Source organism: Porites lutea, chromosome 2, assembly GCF_958299795.1.
Source record: "Porites lutea chromosome 2, jaPorLute2.1, whole genome shotgun sequence".
Classification (NCBI taxonomy): Eukaryota; Metazoa; Cnidaria; class Anthozoa; order Scleractinia; family Poritidae; genus Porites; species Porites lutea.
Genome location: NC_133202.1, coordinates 13,970,607 through 13,995,463, shown reverse-complemented (window position 1 = coordinate 13,995,463; position 24,857 = coordinate 13,970,607). Strand labels below are relative to the sequence as shown.

General features: G+C 40.2%; 5 protein-coding genes across 6 annotated transcripts; 1 reads left to right on the top strand and 4 right to left on the bottom strand.

Annotated features, from left to right (window-relative positions):
* Positions 1-2,477, bottom strand: LOC140927784 (uncharacterized). Its single transcript, XM_073377464.1, has one exon. It carries the CDS (start codon positions 2,422-2,424, stop codon positions 16-18), a length of 2,409 nt encoding a protein of 802 aa, XP_073233565.1. The 5' UTR covers positions 2,425-2,477; the 3' UTR covers positions 1-15.
* LOC140925668 (uncharacterized) lies at positions 2,478-5,106 on the bottom strand. The gene has a single exon (XM_073375575.1). The coding sequence runs from the start codon at positions 5,091-5,093 to the stop codon at positions 2,478-2,480; it is 2,616 nt and encodes an 871-aa protein (XP_073231676.1). The 5' UTR covers positions 5,094-5,106.
* An 83-nt stretch (positions 5,107-5,189) lies between these two features.
* LOC140927797 ((Lyso)-N-acylphosphatidylethanolamine lipase-like) lies at positions 5,190-14,195 on the bottom strand. 2 transcript variants are annotated; one of them, XM_073377480.1, is made up of 5 exons: positions 13,987-14,195; positions 11,829-11,944; positions 10,714-11,238; positions 8,977-9,088; positions 5,190-7,977 (listed from the first exon to the last, which is right to left on the bottom strand). In XM_073377480.1, exons 1-5 carry the CDS (start codon positions 14,136-14,138, stop codon positions 7,659-7,661), a joined length of 1,224 nt encoding a protein of 407 aa, XP_073233581.1. In that variant the 5' UTR covers positions 14,139-14,195; the 3' UTR covers positions 5,190-7,658. The 2 variants fall into 2 exon arrangements, with proteins under 2 accessions (XP_073233581.1, XP_073233582.1); XM_073377481.1 differs by lacking the exon at positions 13,987-14,195 and adding an exon at positions 12,063-12,162.
* A 1,062-nt stretch (positions 14,196-15,257) lies between these two features.
* On the bottom strand, positions 15,258-19,571 carry LOC140927798 ((Lyso)-N-acylphosphatidylethanolamine lipase-like). Its single transcript, XM_073377482.1, has 5 exons — positions 19,447-19,571; positions 19,240-19,361; positions 17,564-18,082; positions 16,819-16,939; positions 15,258-16,271 (listed from the first exon to the last, which is right to left on the bottom strand). The coding sequence occupies exons 1-5, from the start codon at positions 19,506-19,508 to the stop codon at positions 15,971-15,973; spliced, it is 1,125 nt and encodes a 374-aa protein (XP_073233583.1). The 5' UTR covers positions 19,509-19,571; the 3' UTR covers positions 15,258-15,970.
* A 649-nt stretch (positions 19,572-20,220) lies between these two features.
* LOC140927806 (guanine nucleotide exchange factor MSS4-like) lies at positions 20,221-21,907 on the top strand. Its single transcript, XM_073377490.1, has 2 exons — positions 20,221-20,441; positions 21,414-21,907. Exons 1-2 carry the CDS (start codon positions 20,337-20,339, stop codon positions 21,666-21,668), a joined length of 360 nt encoding a protein of 119 aa, XP_073233591.1. The 5' UTR covers positions 20,221-20,336; the 3' UTR covers positions 21,669-21,907.
* The last annotated feature ends 2,950 nt before the right edge of the window (positions 21,908-24,857 follow it).

The window sequence follows — 24,857 nt, the reverse complement described above, 5'->3', positions numbered from 1 at the left end:
TTAAACACGATATATTTACTCGCGTGTCTTTACAACTAGAACAACGTCTCCCACTTCTGCTGTCCTTTTTTTACTTTGCGCCTTACACCTATGAAATTCTCTCAGATTCGCTAAATATCCGTTTCGCCACCGGTTCCAAAAATGGTTTAATCGAGTGCTTAGATATTTAAACCTTTCAGAACATTGCGCCTCACTGACCACATCATCTGGTTCTATTATTTCATCCGGAAGTGATTTAATCCTTCGCCCATAGATCAAATGAGAAGGTGTCAACACTTCGTCATCCACCTCGTTATATTCGTAGGTCAACGGCCTCGCATTTAGCGTACATTCTACTTCCACAAGCACTGTTAACAACTCTTCATAAGTTAATCTAGCATTTCCCAGTGTCGTTCGCAAACAGTCTTTCACACTCGCAACCATTCGCTCAAAAAATCCCCCCCACCAGGGTGCCCTTTCTAAATTGAACCTCCACTCTACCCTCATATGACCCAAATCTGATTGAACTTCTGGATGGTTGAGTAATTCGTTTAATGCTTTCTCAGTCGCTTGAAAGGTTTTTGCGTTGTCAGACACAATCAGCGCAGGCGTTCCATATCTCGCAGCGAATCGTCGCAAACAACGCCTAAACGCTGCGGCAGACAAATCTTCTACTAACTCTAAATGGATAGCTCTGGTCACGCAACACGAAAATAGTGCAATGTACACTTTTTCCATCCCTCCCGTCTTACTTTTCACGTATAAGGGCCCAGCAAAATCAACACCTACCCTCGAAAATGGCGGGGCTTCTCTGACCCTAAACTCTGGTAACGCGGCGGTTGGTGGCGAACTGTACGATTTCCCCTTCAGTTTTCTACAAGTAACACACTCGCTCAGTACCCTTTTCACTTCTTGTCTGCCCTTTGGCACCCAATATTTCGAACGCAATTGAGCTAATGTGGCTCTCACACCACTGTGGTGCACACCTTCATGGCTTTCTCGTATTATCAGTTTAGTCAAATGGTGCCTTCTGGGTAAAATGAAGGGTCTTCTAGCGTCAAGATCCAAATCCGAATTTACAAGCCTACCCTCACACCTCAAAACTTCTCCTTGCTTTACAATCCCAAGTTTACTTACCAGTTGTTCGAAATTGCTCTGTTTCTTTAGTTTGTCTTGGGCCGATTTAATTAATTCGAGCTCAGCTTCATTCAACTCTCTCACTTCTAACTTACCTGTTCGTCTAGTGTTTTCGTTTTGCCTTAAAGCGGCCTTCAAATTGTCAACAAATCGCCTCACCCACGCGACGACACACATCAGCTTAGGCAACTTACTATAGTCACTCGGATTTATTACTGCTGCAACACCGACTTCGCTCCTCGTCTCGACCAACAATGCCGATGTGGGCTTCTTCTGCTCGAGTAGACTCTCAGGAGTTTGAAGCTGCTCAGTCGTAACTGGCCAATCTTCTCTCTTTCTTATCAGCCATTGTGGGCCAAGCCACCAAAGTTCATTTTCCTTGAGTTGGGAAGCTAGCGCCCCTCTGGAACCAAGATCTGCTGGATTCTCACCAGTCGGACAATACGCCCATTCCTCTTTGCTCGTCAGGCTGAGAATCTCGTTTACTCTGTGCCGCACGAACTGTTTCCATTCTCCCTTACTTTGAATCCAACTTAGGGCCGTTTTGCTATCTAGCCAAAATCTCACGCCATCTATTTTTAGATGTGACTGTAATGCATTGCGTATCGTGTTCATAAGTTGGGCCAATATTCTCGCTGACATCAACTCCAACCGTGGAATTGAAAGCTCTTTCAAGGGGGCAACTCTCGTTTTGCTTGCCACTAACCTCACATGGGTCTGTCCATCGTCAGTACGGTACATGAAGTAAACCATCGCACAGTACGCTTTTTTACTCGCATCTCCGAACCCATGCAAAAAACACTCAGTCACGCACTCTTCTCTCGCCTCATACAAACATCTATTGACTTCTATTTCCCTCGTTTGCGACAAATTTTCGACCCATTTAGCCCATTTCCCTTTAATATCGTCCGTCAACGTTTCGTCCCAGTCAAACTTGCTACTACAAATTTCTTGAAAAAGAATCTTCATACTAACCGTCACTGGACTAATGAGCCCAAGTGGGTCAAATAAGCTGGCTAATAAGCTCAAAACATTTCGCTTGGTGGGTTCTAGACCTTCCGCCCTTTTAGCAATATGCGCGAGATCAAGGTGGAAGGTGTCTGATTCACAGTTCCACTTAACACCCAGGACCTTTTCTCCCTTCGACCCCCCTTGACATTCTAGCTTCGATTTCGCATAAGTTTCTTCATCTTCTAATCGTCCCACGATTTCCTCTTTTCTACCGACCGTCTCCATCGAACCGATTCTCCTCTTTAACTTCGGGTCGTTGGTTTTCCATTTCCGCAGTCTAAACCCTCCGTTTGCCATTCTGGCCCTCGCTTTGTTGTATAGATCGTGTGCCTTATCAGTTGTGCTGTCACCTAAAAACTGTCAACCATTTTCTTAACAAATTTAGGATCTGCTTCTGCGAAGGTCGCTAAATGATGCCTTATTGTTCCATTTAGCAGAAAAGGTGAAGCATTCAATCCAAAGACAACTCGACAAAATCGATACACGACAACATTTGAATTGCTGTCTCGTGCGTCATCCACCCACAGGAACCTCAAACAATCGCGGTCATTCACATCTACTGCTATATTTAAAAACGCCTTCTCAATGTCTCCGACAAGCGCGACCCTATTTTCTCGGAACCTAACAAGTATTTCAAAAAGTAAGGGGTTTAGAGATGGCGCGGTGTGTAGACAGTCGTTCAGGGATGTCCCATTTTTACCCTCTTTTGCTGAAGCGTCATACACTATCCTTAATTTTGTTGTCTCCGCATCTTTGCGAATGACAGCTTGATGTGGCAAATAATGGACCTTGCACGCCCCCTCCAAATCCGTTACCCTTTCAATGATCCCCGAACTTAATTGGTCTTTAATGATTGAGTCATACTCTTCTAGTACTTCCGGTTCCCTTTTCAATCTTTTGATTTGGCTCTTCATGCGTGACAAACTGTTTGCATAATTACTGGGAAGGGGGTTGTGACCCTGTTTCCAAGGCAACTTGACCGAATACCTCCCCTCAATAAAACTGATATCGTTCTCGAACAATTCGTGTACCTCATCACTCGCTTTAATTCCTAAACTCTCCAAGTTCCACAATTTACCGACCGCCCCTTCTAAACTATCTCCCACGGTCACCGCACCCTCATGTGCCACGAAATTTACAGTCACTTCTTGTCGCTCGCTCTCTAATTTTTTCTTTTTCAGGGGGCCCGACAACACCCATCCAAGCTCAGTCTCTACGGCTACCGGTTCTTCTGGCTCCCCCCGTATTGTCCGCCCCTTTTGAAACTCCCACAAGTAATCCGATCCTATTAACAAATCTATTTCGAGCTCTTCTTTGGTTTGGCAAACATCTGAAAACCACAGATCACGCAAATGAGGATAATCGTTCTTGACGACCTCTACGTGCTCGTTGCTTATGTGAGATATTTCCGGCACAACATAAGCTTCAAGCCTAAGTGAACGGTCGGCCTGTAGAGGCATTACATCAAACTGGACGACTTCCCTCAAACCCGATTCCTTAACTGTTTGTCCGAATGTGTTAATAGTTACCCATTCTTTTCTTACAATTTCTAAACCATAATTACTCGCGGCCTTTGTTGTTACGAAAGACTTGTGACTTCCTGAGTCAAATAGAACTCTTACCCTCCCCGGTACATTCCCCTTAATTAAGGCTTGGGCAGTCTGAAGGGCAATTCTACTCTCTGTTCCCACAAGCAAACTACTCGGACTATTTACTAGTGGTTGACCACTATCCCCCGCTGGGGTTTGCTGTGATCCCAACTCACACAAACACGTGTTGTGAGATCCCTTACAATTCTTACATTGAACGGAAGCCTTACAATCTCGGGCACGATGGCCCTTGTTAATACACTTAAAACATCTACCAAACTTAATTAACAGTTTCTTACGTTCCTCCGTCTTCGTGACTTTCTTACAATCTTCCGGTAGGTGATTCTCCAGGCAGAATGCGCATCTTCGGTCTCCCTTTCCGGCAAACAGCGCACTGGAGGTGACAGGACCCTTTTTCGCCTCGTTTGATCTGTGCTGCGCCAGACAATGGTCCTCTCTCAGTTCCACTTCCACTAGGAGTGGCTCCAACGTGTCTCCTAAGGTCCACTCCAAGTACTGTCTTCCTCGCGTAATCGTCAATCGGATGGCGTCGGGAATCTTTTCTAATAGTGTCGGCACGACGACTTCTGAATAGCTTTGTTCATCCACTCCTAAGGCCTGTAACGCTCTGTACTTCGTTTCTGCGAAATCGTAGAGGCTGCGAAGTCTTGGCGTGTCACTCTCGTTGAACACGGGACGTGCATTCAACAGTTCGCTTATTAGTGCTCTCTGAATCGCGACCTTTTTGCCATAACGTTTCTTTAGGAGCTCTATGGCTGACTCGTAATTCGCTGATGTCAGCGCAAGTCCCCCAATTGCCGATTTTGCCGATCCCAGAAGTAAGCTCCTTAGATAGGAAAATTTGTCGACGTTCGAAAGCCCATCGTTCATATGTATGGCACTCTCAAACGAGTCCCAAAACTCCTGCCACTCGCAGAGTTTTCCTTTAAACTTTTTTACTTCTAATTTCGGAAGTTTTGCTCGCACTGTCTTTTGTTGGCTACTTATCGGCTGGTAACCTTGGCTTGAATTTACGTACTGAGGTGCAACTTGTGAAGCTGGCGGTGGAGGAGGTTGGTCTGTCAGTCGTTCTTCGATGGCAGCTAACACTTGAGTCGCGTCTGCCCTCAATCGGCCACTCCGTTCAATCTCGTCTGCCACTTCTTCCTCTGTTACTTTCTCGTCTGCCGCTAACTCGCCCAAAATCTCTTCGTCAAGCGGCACGATCTTTTGAAGCTGTTCTCCTAAACTAGCTTTCCATTTCAGCAGTTCTGCCTTTCTGACGGTTGAATATTCGTCATCTAAACGCTCGTTGGCCTCTTCAATGATTTTCGTGAGGAATCCACGATGGCCCGCTCTTACTTTCTTTTTAGACATTCTCTAATCCGGCTCGAAGGACCAGTTGTTGCGGAATCTTCCACTGCGTTTGGAATATCTCCGCGTCCGCTGGTTCAACAAACAATCAGGACTGTATCTTTCACTTCTTTCGCTTTATTTCGTTCGTTCATTCGTACATCACAATCGTTCTAAACGTTCTACTCAAAATTACAATGCTCACTAGTTTTATGGTTACCACAAGTAAACGCCTTAACTACGTATGTCCGGCCGCAAACCGAACTTGGCAAAGGCTCACTATTATTTCTTGCGAGCTCAAACATGAGCGTGATACCTATTTCCTTAACATATCCCACATTATCTACCTTAATTATTATTTACCGCGCATAAACCGATTACAATCAAAACCACTAAGGTTGATAAAAACAAACCGAGTCAATTCTATTATTCCGTCATAGGATGTGGTTATACGCCTAAGATAATTTTCTACTTGCAAAGCAAAATCAACTGTTCAACAATTACGAAAAATAATGCTAATAACTTGTTATAACAAAAAACATGGATTTGAAAAGTCGAAAATGTAGCATTTTTCCAAAGGGGTCTGTCCATATTTTTTGGGCAAAAATTGGAAATTTTGTCCTTTTTTGTTATTCAGCAAATAGTCCAAACCAAAGTGTTTTATGACCTTCTAGATAGAAAACCAACCATTATGGACTAGAAAAGCAATGAATTTAAAAAACTCGAAAATTTGCATTTTTCCAAAGGGGTTGGAAATTGTGTCCTTTTTTGCCAAAGGCGCAAACAGCTGGAGCTTATCCCTGTTTCCTTAGCATGAAGCATGAGTAGGAGTGTTGCTACTCCTCGCTGGATCAGATGCTTGTCCATTACAGGGTTAACCCCCAGCAGTATGTCACTGGTACCCATTTATACACCTGTGTAAAGAGAGACCAAGTGAGGTAAAGTTTCTTTAAAGGAAAAAACGTGATGGGCGAGGCTTGAACCCTGGTCCTTCAGATCCGGAGTCTGAGGCGTTAACTGGTCGGCCACACATAGACTTAATAATTAGAAATTCTAGGACAAAATTGAACCACATTATGCGCATAACAAGTAGTCAAGAATTATATTCTGGAGATAACAACAAATTTACTTACATATAAAAATACTTATTAGTGTATCCTTAGTAAATTTTCCTCTCAGAGCAAATAAACAATTAAACAAGGAGCTTTAACTTTTGTCATGCATGTGATGTGAAGGAAACATGCAGTAAAAAGCAGAAATTCATTTCGCAGATGAAGCCTCTACGTAAGCAAAAGCTGGCTGGCTCATTACTTATTTGCTCAGAGGACAGATACTAATACATGTATGCTTACTTGTTGGAGTATTATTAATAATAGTCTATCTAATAATTTCTAATTAATTAGTTTGTCCTCATGCAGTCTCAGGGTTATTCATACAAGAACACACTTTGTTTCCTTACAACATTCAGATAAGTCTAGAAGCATCTATTTGAATGTGAGAGCAGAATTTATTCACAGAATATCAAAATAAAACATTATGCTAGTGAATTTAGAGAATGCTATTTACCAATTGTGGAAATTAACTAAATAGCAGTTCTTTTTGCAGTTGGTTCATTGAAGGAAAAGAGGGCATAATATAATATTATAATATTATTGTTTTGATTTGACCTCTAACAAGACGGCAGGTCTAAAATACAGGTCACTTTTCCACAGGTCAGAGTACAGGTCACCAGGATACAGATAAAAGAATAGCATTAAGTGTCTCCTTGCCCTAATCTCTTAACAAAATGCTCTGTTATTAGAATCTGTGTGGTTTGGTAATTTATCGATGGAGCAGTGACCTGTACTTTAGACCTGGCCCTAACCACAAGCCTGCACCTTAAACGAGTATAGTGTCCTCAGATAAACAGCCTGGAAATGTAAGAAATAACTGCCAACAGCAGTAGCACTTGTTTGTTAATTTTTAGTGCATAGTGATGGTAATAAAAGGTATTAAAACATACGTTGGCATTGAGCTGCAGTGTATTTTTATTAAGTTTAATACCTATTAATAAAATTATTATTTCCTTCTAGCAGCTAAAATGTACAAAAGCAATAATTTAAATAACCCATGTTAAAAGCTATCAACTTCATCTTACCCAAGAAGAAAATTATATTAAATCTGTTCCACCTTACATACACACATTGCAAAAAAATTAACATTATTTTAACAATATCAATAACCAGAGTATAATACCATCAACTCATCATGACGTGATACAACTCACTTTGCCTCTGAAGATGGCTAGTACTCAACTGCACAGGTTGTCGAAACGTCAGTCACTGTCAACAACAACCGTCCTATTCAGGACCACGTTCACCCAGATGATCAAACTCAACCTACTTTTGAAATGACTCCTGGGTTCAAACCTTTCACAATATTAATTTGTTTTAGGCAAGTTAATATCCTTGAATAATTCCCGTCTCTTGTTCTTGTGGGGTAATTCAACAATATCAACAACAGCAATTTTTTTTTCCAAATTTTCTTTTACAGTTATGTTGACCGAATAGTGATCAACTGATGCAAAAGCAGCTACAAGTAGCATGATTGCTAGTTATTACTTTCTGAAGGAGCATTAAATTCTACACCACCATTGTCCACTGCTTGACAAACATTTTCAATGATCTCATTGAATTTATCTGGCTTATCTAGATACACATGGTGTCCAGCACCCGTGATTACTTGAACATCAACGTAAGATCCACTGCGTCTTGTCTGTGTTTCCCGGCCTGAACTGCTTTCTATCCATGATCGTGATCCATAAATCATAGTTATAGGAACGTTTCTGTCAATATTTCCAATTCTATAAATCATTGGATGTCTTGCCCAGCCATATGGGATGGTCATATTTTTGAAAGCTGATTCCCCACTGCATGAAATAAGAAAAAAAGAAAAAGAAGACTTCAAAACAATTATTACCAGTACCAGTAAAAATACAACAATATTGCAGTGTGCAAAGAAAGTAGTGTCCGATAGCCCCAGGCTGGTGGATTTTGCTATTGGGCTAGTGAATTTTGTTCCTAACTTGCGCGACGGGCAAGCGCTGTTTTTCGGGGAAATTCAAATTACAGAAGGTTTTGGGGCTAGTTGAAATGACTTATGGGCTAGCTAGTACATGCTAGCTACAGCTTGCCTGAATGGTAGGCTATGAAACTGACTTTCTTTGCAAGCTGTATTGTGTTGAAGAACTTTCTAATTTTATCTACTGGAAGGGGGTTCTTTTTAAATTACAATTTTTTTTATTTATTTATTGACATGTATAAATAATGTACAAACTTACATAACGTACATAACTTTCTTTTGCAATTCAGTGACATAACTATGTTTCATTTCATTTTGCTTCACTTTATTTTATTAGTTTTGTGATAGTTGGAACTAAGGGAGCTTGACTAACCCAAAACTAAAAACGTTTTTTTTCAAAATTTTATTACAGACACGCTGGGTCAAGTACATAACCCCCACGAATACAAGTGTAATCTAATGGAAGTTGTAGATTTCAGATTGACCTCTGCATCCCTGAATGCGTAATGAGCAGTAATTCACACGTGGTGGTTATGAAGTTTCTACCAAATCAGTTTTCTTGAATTTGAATGTTTTCAATTTTATCCATTCAAAGATTTCTCAATCTGACCGACTACTGAGAAATTGTAGCCCAAAATTCCCTGCTCATTATGCATGCAGCAATTTAAATTTGATACTGGTTCGGGCAGTCAAAACTGAATTACTCATTTTTCAAAAAATCGATTCATTTATGGAATCTAGTGGGGGTGGGGGGAGGGGGGGTGGAGGGGGCGTTAATGCTTGACATTTCCTGACCATAAGAGACATTAGGTAAACAACATTGTTTCTGTTATCAAAGTTTGTTTACCTCGGCACTTGAGCATTGCAGTGGTAAATGTAGTTAAAAATGGTGTCATCAGACAAAATACTAGAGAACTTTCTTTGGAAGTCTGGTCTGAATCGTCGTACCAGTGAAGGACCTGTTGATTAAAAACCCTATGATCACTCAAGACTGCAGCATGTTTGTGAAATGTAAATATTTATAAAGGTGGGTCAGACAAGGGCATTGTGTGGCCTGGGGATTTTAGGTAAGGATTTATTTGCTTTGGTCATTTTCTAGGAAATGGACAGCAATAAAAACTTTTAATCACAAGTATATCCCTCTGTATCATCAAATATTTCCAAACCCCTAGGCAACCCACAGGGCAAATTTCTCACTCCCTGAGCCAAAAAGCCGTTTAATTGCCTCATCAGAAGTCCATTTACTTAGGTGATAAAATGCCCCCTTCTCCCCCAGATCCAAGGGGAATTAAACAGCAAAGACCATATAAATCTTTTAACTGGCTTTGTGATAATCTTGAACCTGAGTTTGAAGACAGACCTAAGCTTGTGTAATCCTTTGCTTTGTAGCCGATCCACCATGAAAGCTGCAATATTTCCCTTTGAAATCATCCAATCGCGCCATGTCAGCCTCTGAGGTGATTTATTATGCCTCATCCAAGCACCGAGGCAATATATAACAGAAAGCCAAGGAAAGGGTTCAAATTTTCTACCCCTTATACATGGGAATGAAATTCCTTATCCCAGAAGACTTTGATGATCAAATTCCCTCCCCCTGGGAAGACAAACATGCCAAATGCCCAAGGTATCCCCAGGGGGATGTTAAAGCTTTTATTTGACTGATACTCGGTTCCTTCATTAAGGACGCCCTGCAAAGCGATTCACTCAATTGTTGTTTGCTCAGGAGCGAAGGGGACACGAGGGATAATTGTCACTACCAAAATCCAACTAGTGGTCTATTATAAATGCTGCATTCTTATTGGTTGAGCCACTACTAGGCTATATGCTATAGCCTACAAGTAACGAAAAGTGCACGCTTTCTGGCGGCAAAAAAGGACTACAGTCTAGCTTTAACTACAACCCTGGTCAAAACTCTTGGGACACTGACGCAATAGCTTGTCAAATTGAGGCATCTTCCCTCCCCCCTTCCCCCTCAGTGCAATGTTGGCGTTATGCATTCAAGTTTTAATTCAACACAATCAACACTGCTTGGGGGGAGAGGGGGAGAGCAGAAATAGCCCCTTATAACAACATCTCCAAGCCTTTTTAAGAGGTAGAATACGAGTAAATTTAGCAAAGTGCGTCTTTGTGCCTAATTTCCTCAAGTGTCCCAAGACGTTTTGACCAGGGTTGTAGCTAAAAATTTTTTATTCTCCATATTTTTGACCACCTAGTTGGATTTTACTAAAAAAATTACTCCTCTTGCCCTCATGGCCTCTGAGTCAATCGCCCATTCGGCCGAGCCCATTCGGGCTTGAGGAATAATAATTGTTAAATATTCCTAGTGTATAACTTAATAAGCCCTAGGACCCCACAATGTTTTGCCCACAGGGTGGTGACTGACATCTTCTTGTTATCTGATCATTTGTCTCGCTCAGTCATTTGATTTGCTGTTTTCATTTCCCTCCCTCTCACCCTGGGGGCCTCCCTAAAGTCCTCAAGGTCTCAGTTCCTTCATGAAAGATGCCCAAACAGATTCACTGGATTGTTGTTTGCCGAGGTGCATGGGAGACACGAGGGATAATTATACCTGAGCAATACCTACCCCATGGGCCAGCCGCACGCAGTCCTGCTAATGGATTAAATGGACTTAGAACAGCCCCAAGTAATCTAACCCAAGCTGGAATATGCCTGCTGACATTGTCCTCAGTAGGTTTTACAGGAAATCCCCATGGATCTGCAAGAATTAGATGTTGCACTCTAGAAGGGTGCTTAATGGCATAGGAAGTTGCTAAGAATCCTCCAAGGCTGTGTCCTAATAGCACAAATTTTTCCAACCCAATTTTTTCTCGCCACTGTTCAATAGAGTCCACAAATTGTTCCTCAGCTTCAGCTGGGTCGGTGCTTAACTCAGGCCTTGAACTGCGGCCAAATCCCAAAACGTCAAATGCATACACAGTCCTTTTCTCAGCTAAGGTGTCCACATTCATTGCCCATAGTCCGACACCCCCACCAAATCCATGAACCAACACAAGCGGTGATTTATTAGCTGTTGGGTTGAACTTTAATGTCCATATTCTCTGATCATTTTTCAAAGGAACAAATTCGCTTTCGTAATAAGATCGGATCTCTGTGAGCAAAAACAGAAACAAGACAATTCGATCATTCTCTATCGCCTAAATTTATTTATAGTTATTTAAACAACGAGGGTCGGTATTTCACAAGCTCGCGGCGCACGTTCTGCCCCTCTCGATCTATTATTGTAGATCTGAAGCTAATATTATTAATTTTTTTCTAGAAAAGTGTGTGATCGTTAGTAAGCTAAGGAGGCACTTATAACGCTAAGTGTGTTTTAACTAAGGAATCAGATCACGATCAACATATAAAAATACAAATTGGGTGTTGGTATGATATTGAATGTCGGCGAGGAATCCATAAACGTAAGTACAGTAAGGTAATAATATAACTTCGGCAAACTAAGACTGCCCAAATTTTCAGCAGAATCTTGTGAACTGAATAATCTTTTAAAGGATACAAACTTAATGATGATTGAAAAACAAAAAATGCAACATTAAGGTGGAATAAGATAGGAGACCTTATCGCCAAATCGTTGATTGCATGCATGTCACCGAGACGCCGGCTGATACAACAAAAAAAAATTACATAATAGCTATCGAGCGCTCGTCGCAAGAATGTTACTTTAAAAACATTTAAACCTACTCTCTAAAATCTGCGATTCTGCGATTTCCAACAATCTTTCGGAAGTTGGACACCAACTAAACCAACCCGAAAACCAAGTCGCTCCTTCGTCTTCGGCGCCAGCGGAACCGGCAGAGCTACGAACAAACGAACAGAAGAGAATGACTTTCAGTGTTGTTTCGAACAAAGCTCCCAAAAAACATCATCGTCTCAACCTATTAAGAACTAAAATAAAACACCCCATCACCATCATACCCTTGGTTTTCCGTTCCGTGCATATTCTCAGTTAAACTTCGTGTCAAGCGGCCATGTTGCTTGTTTACATGCGTGTGAACTACATGGACAACAACATGCAAATTTCTTGTTGTTGTTACGTCACGCGATTTCCGCGCGCCGCCTCACGTTCGTGCAAAAAGCAGGCAAAAGGTAATCCCCGGGAATAGACTGAAATAGCAGTTTTTCCTTTCGATTCTTTTTTGGCCGCTGTTGTTTTGAAATGCAATCCTTATTTCTAGATCCATGGACAGATTTAGCGTTTCTAGGGGGATAATCCATAAACGGATCATAAATGAAAAAAAAATCCACACTCTGAGCAAATACAATTTGGATTTTTGAGTTTCGCTAGTAATGCATGGTTCAATTTAGACTTGCTACAAGTAGACCTCTCATCCTTTTAGAAAGTCTAGGTTCAATTTCACTTGAAACCGTGCCCCTCTGGGAATTGCAATTTTTTTCTTTCTTGGAGGTCTATTCCCCACTCCCGGGCACACAGAAAAAGACAATTCCCCACCGGCCGAGCTCCTGATTGACCTCATACACGTTTTCTGCTACAGCTTTTTTATTCGTACAAGAGCAAAACGACGAATTTTCGCAACTTTCATTTTTAACGTTTTCCTGAGTTTATTGAGAGAAGGATAATGGATGTCATAATGTAGTTAAAACATGAACATTAAATTTGAAAACGAAAACGAAGAAGAAAAATAACTCTTTACAATGCGCCTGCTTGATAGAACACTTCACGAGAACACTGGACCGAATCTCTGTTTCTCTATCATATATATCAAAAGCCTTGTATTTGTTTTCGTATAAAAACTTATCATTATTTGAAGCTAAGCTGAAGAAATATCTCTGTCCTTCCTTTCCAGAAAATAAAATCCACTCGAGTGCACATCATACGCACATTCGTTTCAAAACATACCTTTAGGACAGACTTTAATTTTGATAAGTTCTTCCTCTCCAACCATTCTCCGACAAATTCTTGCGTTTTCCCTTAAAAATACGTAGTCTTGAGGTCCACAGCCGTGTAAACCGCGCGAGAAATAAAACGTACTTCGCAAAACCAGAGAGAAGATATTTATTTGCCCCACCCCTACCCCCGCGACAGGACCACTTCAAACACTTCCCAACCCCCGGGCGCGAATGGCTGGACTTGTCCCCGGAGTTGCCCGGGGGTGATGGTAACAAGTAAAATTGAACCTTGAACTATGCATAAGTGTTTGTTTGTTTGTTTTGTTTTTTCTGGGGGAAGTGGGGAAAGGCTTAGAAAAAATGCTAAAAATCGAGCAAATATTCTCAATAGCTGAATCTGTGCCTGCTGGCCAAAATTTTCTAGTAGTAACGTAAATTACAAATCACTTCAATTTTTGGTATCTCTTTAGTCTTTGACCTTTTTTAACGATCATTATTATTTTTTCTAGGAGCGACTTCTTTGTCTGGTTTGTAGCTACCTCTCATACTAATCGGCTGTAAAAAAACTAATAATTTCAATTATTACCGGCATTGTCACGATACTAATTTTCTTTTCAGTTTTGAGCCCCGATTAAGGAGTGCATGTTTTTTAAATCTAAATTTCTATTTTATACATTTCTGTTTCATACATAGTTCATGAGGATTTCCCATCACGAGAAGCTCAAGAACGTGACGTTGTCATGCCAAATGATCCTTTCTCGGATCTTCCAGATTTTTTTCCTCCCTTTTTTTTTAGAGTTTTAGAGTCGTCACGCAACGTGGGTTTCAATGCTGTAAACAACCTACTGTAATGGTGGTGGGTTTTCATTCCATATATAAACAACTTCCAGGCGTGTGGAACTCCCTATATTTTAACGGGATTAGACGCAGTAATAGTTCTTAAAAAGTCCGCTTCCCAGCTAAAGAAGTTGAAAGATACTAGATGTCTCACCTGCAGATTGCGGTCGCCATTGCGAGGGTCTTAATACGAGCGCGCATCAAATACGTGCGAGCCACTTGGGAGACATGACAAAGAAATTGAAGTGCCTTATTATAAGTCGCTGATAACACTCGAACGGCTCTCGAAGCTAATAGCATGATCATCTTTTTCTAAAAAGGTCTCTGTTCCAACGCGGTACAAGCTGTTTGTTGTTTGTACACATGTTTGTACGCTTTCGTTGAGATGCAAAGTCCAGACAGTGGGCTAAAGGTCAACCACACGCTAGTTCTGTCACGCAGTACCGCCAAAACTACCGTGTGGCAAGAAATTTTTGAAGGAGTTTATTTTTGCGGATTAGCGATTTTTTTGTGTTTTGCGGGAACTAATTTTTGCGATTAGGACCGACTAGTTTTTCTTGCTGGGAATCAATTTTTCGATTTTCATTAAGTGCCCAGTACCCAGTAATGGTAATGTTTTCGTTTTTTTTTTGAGTACGTGCCAGTCTGAGTACGTGCAATAGAAATACATATTTTCAAACAATAAACCAGTATTTCGTTGTAAAGTCGACTCTCTCTTAATGGACACCTCTATAAGACGGACACCTAGAGTTGGTCCCTGCCTTTGCTTATTCCCTTTATTTGACTCTTTATAAGACGGACATCTCTCTATAAAGGCGGACACTTAGTGCCGGTCCCAAAGGTGTCTGTCTTAGAGAGAGTTGACTGTATACCGTTTTGTTTCTGAATGAAAGAGACAAGTTGTGATTGAACAGACACGATTTGTTAGTACTGTATTTTTGTGTAGCAAAGTTAAGTTAGAGAATATATTATTTTACTCTGGAGTAAATTTTCGCGGGAAAAATGTTTCCGGTGATGTTTATTTGCGGGAAAAAAATCACAAAAATTAGAAACCGCAAAAATTTCGTGCAACACAGTAGTCAGAAATAGGCCACTGTATATCGGGACATTAAGCCTCGCTTTACTTGTTGGTGTTTGGTCTATTTGTTGTTCTTTTTGCTGTTGTTTCTGTGTGTGTGTGTGGGTGGGTGGGGGTAAAGGGATGGGGGGTGGGGTAGGTGTATTCAGATAGTGGGGGCAGCACTAAGAGAAGTAAGTAGTGAGGGGGTGGGTATAGGGAGAGAGGGCAAAAGAACCTCTCTCCTTCCTCCCTCCATCCCCCTCTCTTCAACATTTTTACTCTTTATTCTCCATTTCTCTTCACTTTCCCCTATATGAACACAGAAACAGGCTACACAGAAAAATACATTGCAGTGAGGCCGTGGCTAAGGCTGTTTAGGATTTATTTCTCTTATTTATTTACATTCATTTAGCTATTTAAATATTTTACAGTAAAATGAGTCTTCCATAACACCTATAACTATAATCTTAAATAATAATGTACAACAGACAAGTCTTTTTGCTGTGTCTTCTTTTCTTAGAGAACACTTTAACGTACTGTTTACAAAAGTGAAAATCTAAAAACTGCTAACACTCGGAACCCAATAAGATACCATCAAAGGAATTAAGGGAAAAGTCATACAATATGTGTGATGTAGCAGAATTTCGTAGATTTATAAATACTTGCAAAGCCCTCAAGTCAGGAGAACTTTGGTCAGTCTTCTCGTCTTAGAAAATAAAATTTATATATTTTGGATCTGTCACTAAAATAGGCTCGATTACCAGAACTGTTCACAAAATCTAGCCCACACTGATCCTCCTGAAATAGCTCTTTTGAGGAGGATCAAAGGACTAGATTCGGAAAAGCGGCAGAAATTGAACTTAACACTTCTGCATCTATTATCTCCTAGTACATCCTCCCTCATTTCTTATTGTTTAACTTAGTTAACATTTTCTATACAAATTTGTCTTTCTGTTTTAAATTCATTGTTGTCATTGCAGTTGTTGGAAATTAATGGCAACATCTGTATTTTTTTAGATAATAGTAAACAGAAAAGAAAGAGTGCAGAAAGCCTGAAATATCACATCTTTTAATGTACTTAGTGTGTAACTGCATTTGTCTTTCTATCCTCTTTTCGACAAATTTTGTCCACAAGCTTGTTAAAATTGTCAGGCTGATCAGCATAAACGTGGTGTCCAGCATCTACAATGATTCTGATGTCCACAAAACTATCTTTTCTCAAATACTTAGTTTGATAACTACTCTCAACGCTAATCCATGATTCACTACCATGGATCATAGTTATTGGAATGTTTTTGTCCACGTCGGAAATTCTGTCGATCATAGGAAACTTGGCCCAGCCATAAGAAACATTCATGTTCTTGAAAGCCGTCTCCCCACTAACCAAAAAAGAGCAAAATTCTGTTATTAAAATAAAATAATTTATGATTATTTTCTTTCCTAATGGATAATTGGAGGAAGTGATGACAAAACATCCAGAGATGGAGACAGAACATTCTTTGCATTCCCTTTGGGTCTTAAAGTATCCACCTTTCCTTCCAAGTAAGTGGCTAGAGGGGTCACATTTGCAAGTGAGGGAGTCAGCTGGAGTCACAAAGTTCTTAATAACATTGTCTTGCGCATTATTGCTTGACAGACTCAGGCTGCAAAGAAAATCATTTTTACAGCTTTCCATTCAGGCAAGCTGAAGCTGCATTTACTAGCCCAGACGTCATTTCATCTAGCCCCAAAAGCTTTTTGACTAGCAGAATTGATTTCACAGTTCTTCTGTTATTCACATTCCTCAAAAAACCTCACTTGCCCATCGGGCAAGTTAAAAACAGAATTCACTAGCCCGATAGCAAAATCCACTAGCCCCGGGCTATTGGACAGCACTTTCTTTGCACGCTGCAGACTATTACAAACTGCCAAAATTAGAGTACATACCTCGGTTTTTGAGCATTGCAGTGGTAGATGTAATTGAAGATTGTGTCATCTGATTCATCTGATAGAAGTCTTGAGTATTTTCTTTGAAGGTCTGGTCTAAACCTCTGAACCAGTGATGGACCTACCGAATATATATAAAATAATAAAAAAACAATAAATTACATGTATATGTACAATACTATTGCCTATTTAATTATAGCCACAAAAAGATGCCAATTGTCACAGCAACATAATGTTATTGTGTGACTTTGTCATCTGTACAATCCTGACTGCCTAGCAAGTTTTTTTTTTTTGGAAACCAAAATCGTCAATTTCTATAACTGCAGCCTCAAAATAAATCTGGCTAAAACAATCAACGTGGCTGGCTTTTTATTAAAAGCCTCAGAAAGGGGATTGTCATTATGTTGCTGTGAAGGGTATTAATTTTAAAGCAGTTTGGTCAGGAATGGGATTGCAGTGAGATTTGGTCTGAAAAAGGGTTTCTGGTTCAGGTCTACAGTCTGGGATAGGTAGGGTGGCACAATCCCAGTTGAATATAGTCTGGTAAAGGCTAGAGGTATCAGGGTCTTAGCTGCAGTGCTCTGGGAAAACTTCCTTCAACACCCAATAATTTATTGATGCTGGTGATAAAATAACAAGGGTTTACGTTTGCCAAATTGTTTTGATTTAAATTCTAGAAAAAAACAACCACGTTAGAAATTAGTCAAAAATCAAGAATTATTTGGAATTGCTTGAAATTACATACCCCAAGGACCAGCAGCTCTGATTCCTGCAAATGGATTAAAGAACCTTGATACTGTGGCCAAAGCTTTAACCCACCAAGGTATGGTAAACTCAAGTTCTGAGGGTTTCTCTGGGAAACCCCAAGCATCCACCAGGACTAGATGTTGAACTCGGGACGGATGTTTTAGAGCATAAGAACTCGCAAGGTAACCACCAAAACTATGTCCCAGAAGTACAAACTTTTCCAAGCCCACCTGATGTCGCCATTGTTCTATTGACTCCACAAATTGACTTTCGGCCTCTTCTGCTTTTGAACTAAAGTGAGGGCGGGAGCTGCGGCCAAATCCCAGCACGTCAAATGCATAGACAGTCCTTTCTTTAGCGAGGGCATCAACGTTCATAGCCCAGAAACCCAAACCTGCTCCAAAGCCATGAATCATTACTAGTGGAACTTTCGTTGCATTGGGATTGACTTTCAAAGTCCTTATTTTTTGGTTATCTTCCAAGGGCACATATTTACTTTCGTAATGAGTCTTGATAACTGTGGAAATAAAGTTGAGGTATAATTTATCATTATTGATCAATGGCATGAAGAACTTGGAGTTTGTTGTTCATGGTTTAGGGCAACCAGTGTGGTAGGAGAGGGGATTGGAGATGGAAGGCTCCATTTTGTGTTTTTCTCTCCTTCCCCTCCCCCACCTCCCCTCCTTTTTGCACCTGCCACCAAGAGTTAGGTATAGCGTATGGATTTTTGGTGCCTAGTCTCCCGGGGGGCAGGGGGGGAAGGGGGGGTACTCTGGATTTCAATGACAGGGATGATCGAATGGGGGCAAAAATCGAAACTCAAAAAAATCCCTAGGGCTTCAAACAACCCCCCCCCCCCAAAAATTCCTCGACCAAAATTTAACCTCCAAAAATCCCATGCCAAAATGACTATAGTAAAAGCCAAGAGATAAACACAAAAAAAGAATTGAAACATTGGTTCACATCCCAGGACACTTTGCAGACTATTGACTTGACTGATTGTATATTGACCGGTTTTAAGAAAAAAATTACAATGTAATACATTGAATATTGAAACAGTCGCAATACTTTAGTTGCGGAACTATATGTTGCCAGGATACACGGGAACTATCAGGAATCTTCAGATTGTCTTGAATACCCTACTTAATTCAAGCTACCCAAAGAAAACCCCAAAATTGAAAATTTCAAACTCAAAAAAATCCATTGATCATCCCCATCACTTGAAATCCCGAGTACCCTACCTGGGCCTAGTCTAAGGGTGGCAAAAATGCACCAGTGAACATGGTCTGGTAAAGGGCTACGTGTTCCTGACCACTACTACAGAATAAAACCAGTCCAGAATTTTCCTACAATTTTTCCGGTGCTACTGTATACGTAAATGTTCCTATTCTAAGGCCCTGAAGCGGTACACCTGCAAACCCCCCATCCCCCCTCCATTTTAATTTGCCCTTTCCCGAGTAATTTCTGTTGAGATATGGTGCTGCGCTGTAATACTCAGCATATCGGCTCCTTCTCGCTACAATCATTTTTCATTTTCGTCGATTATGTATAAAGCCGCCCGGCACAATCACCAGACACAAACCCGCTTTGAAAAAGAAATTCTAAGTCGTCGATCTTAGCTGAAGAGCAAAGAGATGTTACAGATCTTAGATCATAACAAAACTCAAAACTCACATCGCAAAATTCTTGCCTCTGCAGCCTGTAGTAATCTTTCTGACGTTGGTCGCCAAGAACATGTTCTGTAGAACCGACATCTTGTTTGATCTTCGACTGCTATCTCCGACGAAGAGACTAACCTAGAGATGAGTGAGTAGAAATTTTACACACAGATATTAGCTGAAGGATCAGTTTCTTTGGGCAAAAAGGGACTGACTCATTTACCTCTGGTTCGTGGATTCTGGAAATTCTTGAACAACTGCAGCGGCTGCCATCTCTGAGGTCATGATACAAAATCTTCGTTGTGTTCTTGAAGATTTATCTTCTCAGTTTATGACGTCATTACACTGTGTAAATATAAAATTTCGCAATGAAAATGGTCTCTGATTGGTTATCTTGTCTAAGTGGTCATGTTTTTCATGTAAAGTGCACTCTGTGTCACTGTCAAGTGACTCAGCATTTGGTTTAAAAATATAACAATACGTAATGCTAAGCAACGCCAAGTCTGCGACGATCTGCGACCCTCACATAACAAAAACAAAAAAAGACAAAAGACAAAAAAACGGCTAATCACAGGTTAGAGCAGCCGGTCCTCTGAAAGGTAGTAGACAAAAGTACTTCAGACTGTAGACTGTTCACAGTCCCCTATTTTCCCACAGTATACCAAAGGATATATCACCAAATATCCTGATATCGCCAAAGATACCTTTGGTGACACCAGGAGCCGATTGTACCAAAGGCAGCACTGAAAAAAAAAGTACAAAAAGGGAAAACAAAAATAACATTCAATTGTCTGGAAAAATTGCGAATGTCCAGGGCTGCAAGACAGTTAAGAGGTAAAACAATAACATTTCATGAGGTAAGCGATTTTTTTTCTTTTTATGTTTATTTTGTCAGGAGAGGCTCTTGAGAGGCTCCTGCTTTTGCTTGAGTGAAAAGCGTGGGTATCCTGTGCAATTTAGTTCCCAGTAGCACGCGTTCGTATTCGCCTGACTAATATTTGAAAGAGTATTTGAAAATGTTCTTCGTCTGACGGAGTAGAAGGGCATTTTCGCTTCATTTGCACCACCCCATCTTCGAAAATTCGTCTTGAGGAGTGCGTTTAATAGTCACAGATGGATGATCTCATCGAAGATGGAAAAAACAGCAGGTGGATAGTGTGCAAGTTTTGTCAATCAAAAGTGCTGAGACCAAGCACTGCAAGATATGAAGAAAGGGAGGTGAGGTTAACGCTTCCGTTGTTTGTTTCGCCACCATGAAACTTGTATCCCCAATGTTCGAATGAGGGTAGATCAGCAGCTTTATTGGATATACACGGCCTTTCCTGCCCCAATGCTTAGTGGGGCCAAGGGCACCAAATGACGGCTTTTCATGTTTAGGATTCATAGACATGCATAGTTGTCTAGAGTGGTAAAAGCTCTACAGTGAATATTCTTATTAAGTGGTACTATTAGCTTGTTTATCTGCACGATAAATTCAGGGATTCTTAATGCATTTCGAACTGATTGTCACTTTCTTCATTTTTTCCCGAAAAGCTGAGACGTTACTTACATGTAAAGATTCACGAAAACGAGAGATTTCTGAGACCTCTATATCTGTAACTATTTTCGAAAACGAAAATTTTAGGGGCTCTTTCTGAAGAAAGGAGCCAAATATAGGAAGTGAAAATAAATGTAAATAAAAATCAACTCTCGAAAATCTTAAGGAAGTAAATATAAAAGCTTCAAAAAAAAAAAAAAAATGGTAGAGTCATCTGGATATAAAAAGCCTTTCTCAAGCTCAGAGAATTTATAGTCTTAGTATTTGCTTCCTAAAACAGATATTTCGCATATAACTGGCAGTCATCCAATGCCCTTGGGTGTACATGTAGGTAAATATTGACTTTCTGAATGATTCACACCTCTCAGCTTTGTTACTCCCTTCTTTCTCAGAACAAATTGGATCAGAAGCTGTGCATGTCACCTCACCTCTCAATCAGTTCATTATGTCAACTATTATGAATGCGAATAACTCCACGACATGGTCATATGGTTATCATTCACTCCATATTTTCTTAAAATCCAAAAAAACCGACTTTTAACTTCATGTCTTGATTTCTGACAGTATATTCATGCATCTTTACAACTGACAAAAAAGACAGACTTTATGTTATGTGCTTTCTCTTATACATTTTCCTGTCTAATTATCAACAGCTCTTCCTGCCTTTTATGCAGAAAAAGGAAGATTTTACCACAGAAAATCAAGAAGGTGAAACCCTGAAAAGTCACTGGCTTGTCCCTGATATGTTTGCTTTTGAAAATGTCGGCTTTTCAATGACTGTACAATCCATCAAATATCTAGCTTGTGCTGACTGTGAGCGTGGACCAATAGGATGGCATGATATCACAGACAAGACAAGGTTTTACATTGCGCTTGAACGAGTTGAACATAAACAATTACCTCAATAATTTGTGGGTGTAATGAAGTTTGGCATTTTTATCTACATGTTTATTGTACACCTATCTTATTTTCCTAGACTAATAATATGTCAAGATATGAATAGTTATTATTATAAAATAAATTAATAATGAACAACCAATTAAGACCAGAATAAATGGCAACTTTCTAGGAGACATTCCAGTGTCTAGCAATTATTTTAATCTAACTTGCATCCTTTGTAGTGGAGCAACCCTTCAGTGGAACTGTCATACATATATAAATAAGCCTCCATATAACAAAGTCCTCAGTTTAACAAAATAATTTTATTTTTTACCCCAGTGAGTATCAATAAATGAAAAAGACCCTCAATATAATGAAGCCTTGTTATATGCGAACTAATTTTGTCAGTCCCTTGGCCCTTTGTTATAATGAGGTTCCAATGTATGTATACATTTCCTACATGTAGACTACATGCTGTAGAAGGTATCATAATTGTTAAATATACTAGTACATGTGAATACAGCAGTAGGAACTCCTCGGACTATCAACTTTGAAGTCTTTTTCCCCAACAGCACAAGCTGGTCGACCATTTTTGGTGACTTTCAGGTCACATTATGTTTAAAAATAACAATAGTTGTTTACTGCGTAGTATCTAAGCTGGGATGCCATTGCTAAATTTTGGACTCCAGAGGCAAAGGTATATACGTATACCATTAATGTTGACCTCTACAGTAACTTTGTTTTCACACTTAATCAGCAAAAAACATTTATAACAGAGCCAGTCATCATGTGGCAGACCACAAATCATTTAATGATATGTGGTCTAACTCTGTTTCCTCTAGTACAGATAGCTTCAGTAGTGGCATGGCAGTATGGACAGTGAGGAAGGGAACGCTTTTACTTTTCCTTTCTTTTTGAAGTGTCCTCAGGTAATTTATCACCCATTGATGCTTTTACTAAGTAAAAATGTCTTTGTTGTGATTTGGTGGCAGGACAAATCATTTAGAGTTTGATTCTCTTGAATCACAAGAAATGCCAGATCATTAATACGTCTCTGGGAAACTGCCCATGTACCCCTCCCCTAAGCCAACATTAAACCTTATTTTTCACTTGAGGCAAAATGTTGGCTTAGGGGAGGGGTAGGTGGGTAGTTTCCCAGAAACATATAATGATCTGAAATGCCCCAGGTAAGGTAATCCAAAACTGTAGTCCCGGAAATTTTTGTTTGTGAAATCCAGAATCCTGGGCTTTGTAATTCTAAATCAGCAATCCTGCTAATGATTGGAATCCAGAATCTAAGTTCTACTGACAAGACATTGAGAATTCAGTACATGGAATCCGGAATCAACAACATGGAATCCAGAATCAGCCTAAAGTATGTTGGCCCGTCACCTTTTTAAGCCCTAATAATGACTAGCTTCTAGTTTTTTAATACAGTGAAACCTCTTTTAAGCAGACAGTAAGCCGGGTTCCAAACCTAATGTCTTATATTTCCTTTTTAACAAACCCCTGTTCAGCGGACACCTCTATTAAGCAGATGTGGACACTAAAATAAGGTGTATTTGGGTGATTTCTCTTGTTAAAAACCTCTATTAAGCAGACACTGGACTGAATTGACAATAGTAGTATTGGATTATGTCCTTGAAATACGTACTGTGGTTGATTATTAAAGATAAATCAATACATTTAGCTGTCAAAAAACTGTAAATTAGACCAATATCTGGCTGTACGATTGTCATCCGCTATCAAAGTTCACCTTTAAGTCTTGCAAAAAGTATAGGACAGCTTCCTTAACAACATGGAACTTTATCACAGTACAGAGTAACCGTTGAATTTTAATAGTTAACAAACATTGCACAATTTTTAAAATCTCTATTAAGCGGACACCCTCTCTTAAGCGGACACTTGGGTAGGTCCCAAAGGTGTCCGCTCAATAGAGGTTTCACTGAATTAAATCATTACTAAATCAAACAGGATAAATTGTGATTTTCACTGAGCTTGTACCCCGATCTATAGTCAAGGAAACTGACTTTGTCGACAAGAGATCTGGGTGCGCGATGTAAACAATTTTTAAGAAATCTCTTCTCATTCATTTCTACAGTGAAATCTTTGATGAATAGGCCATTGCCATTACCAAGTTCCAAAACTCTCACCCCTCCCCTCTCCCGTGCAAAGAACAGGATCCTGTTGTAAGATACATGTTCAAGGAGTTCAGGTTGTGGTCAGGATTGGAGGATTGGTGGTGAAAAATGTGAGGACAAGAAAAAAAGGAAACAAAAAAACTAGCTAGAGACTGGCTTGACTTGCTCTATGTTTTACCCGTGCTCCACTAACTGAATGCCAAATCTTTAAACTTGTTATATATTGGCATTTAATCACTGTTCTTCAACAAGTGTGGCAATAAATGTCAAGGATGGTATGTAGTATAATGCTATTGTGAGGGGGCTTCAAAGGTGAGACAGTCCCAGGGGCGGATCTAGGGGGAGGGTGCAGGGGGTGCGCATCCCCCCTCCCCTGAGATGACCTGCGGTTTTCTAATACAACTGCTATTCTGCAAAAAAAAAAACTATGTGGTTTATTGGTGTTGAAGTAGAGCAAGAGACGAGTGCACCCCCTCCTAAAAAAAATCCTGGATCCGCCCCTGAGTCCTGCACAAAACTCCAAGCAAGTCTCCCAACTGAACGCTTGATTAAAGAGGTTCTTGAAATGCTGTAAAGCGGAGGCAAAGGGTGGATCACTCTTAGCAAATAAACAAGTTTGTTTGTAACATACCAATTTGCAATTAATTTTGTTCTGAGTATTGCATTGTTGTGTACATCATCCAGAAGAATAATAACATCTATGAATGAACAGATTTCAGTCAGCTTATTATCAATTACTCTTTGTACAAAACATCGTCTGTATATACAGCTGGAGTTTTTTATTTATTTATTGTAATTTTGGTGAGTTTTTTTCTTTGTGGTTTGTAAAGTAAGAGATACAGCCACGTGAGAGCGGAACAGTGGTCAAACCAAAAAAAAAAGGGGGGGAGGGTGGGGCAAGCGGAGGGAGGAAGGAGTGGGAAAAACAACCTGCATTCAACCCCATGAGAGTTTTTGGAACTCCATTTGCCAGCAGGCGGAACAAAAGGCATACCTGATTGGCTAGAAGGGGTGTTTCAAAAATATCAATGGGTTGAATACAGGCCTCCTTCTTTTCTCATCATGTCTTATCACGCC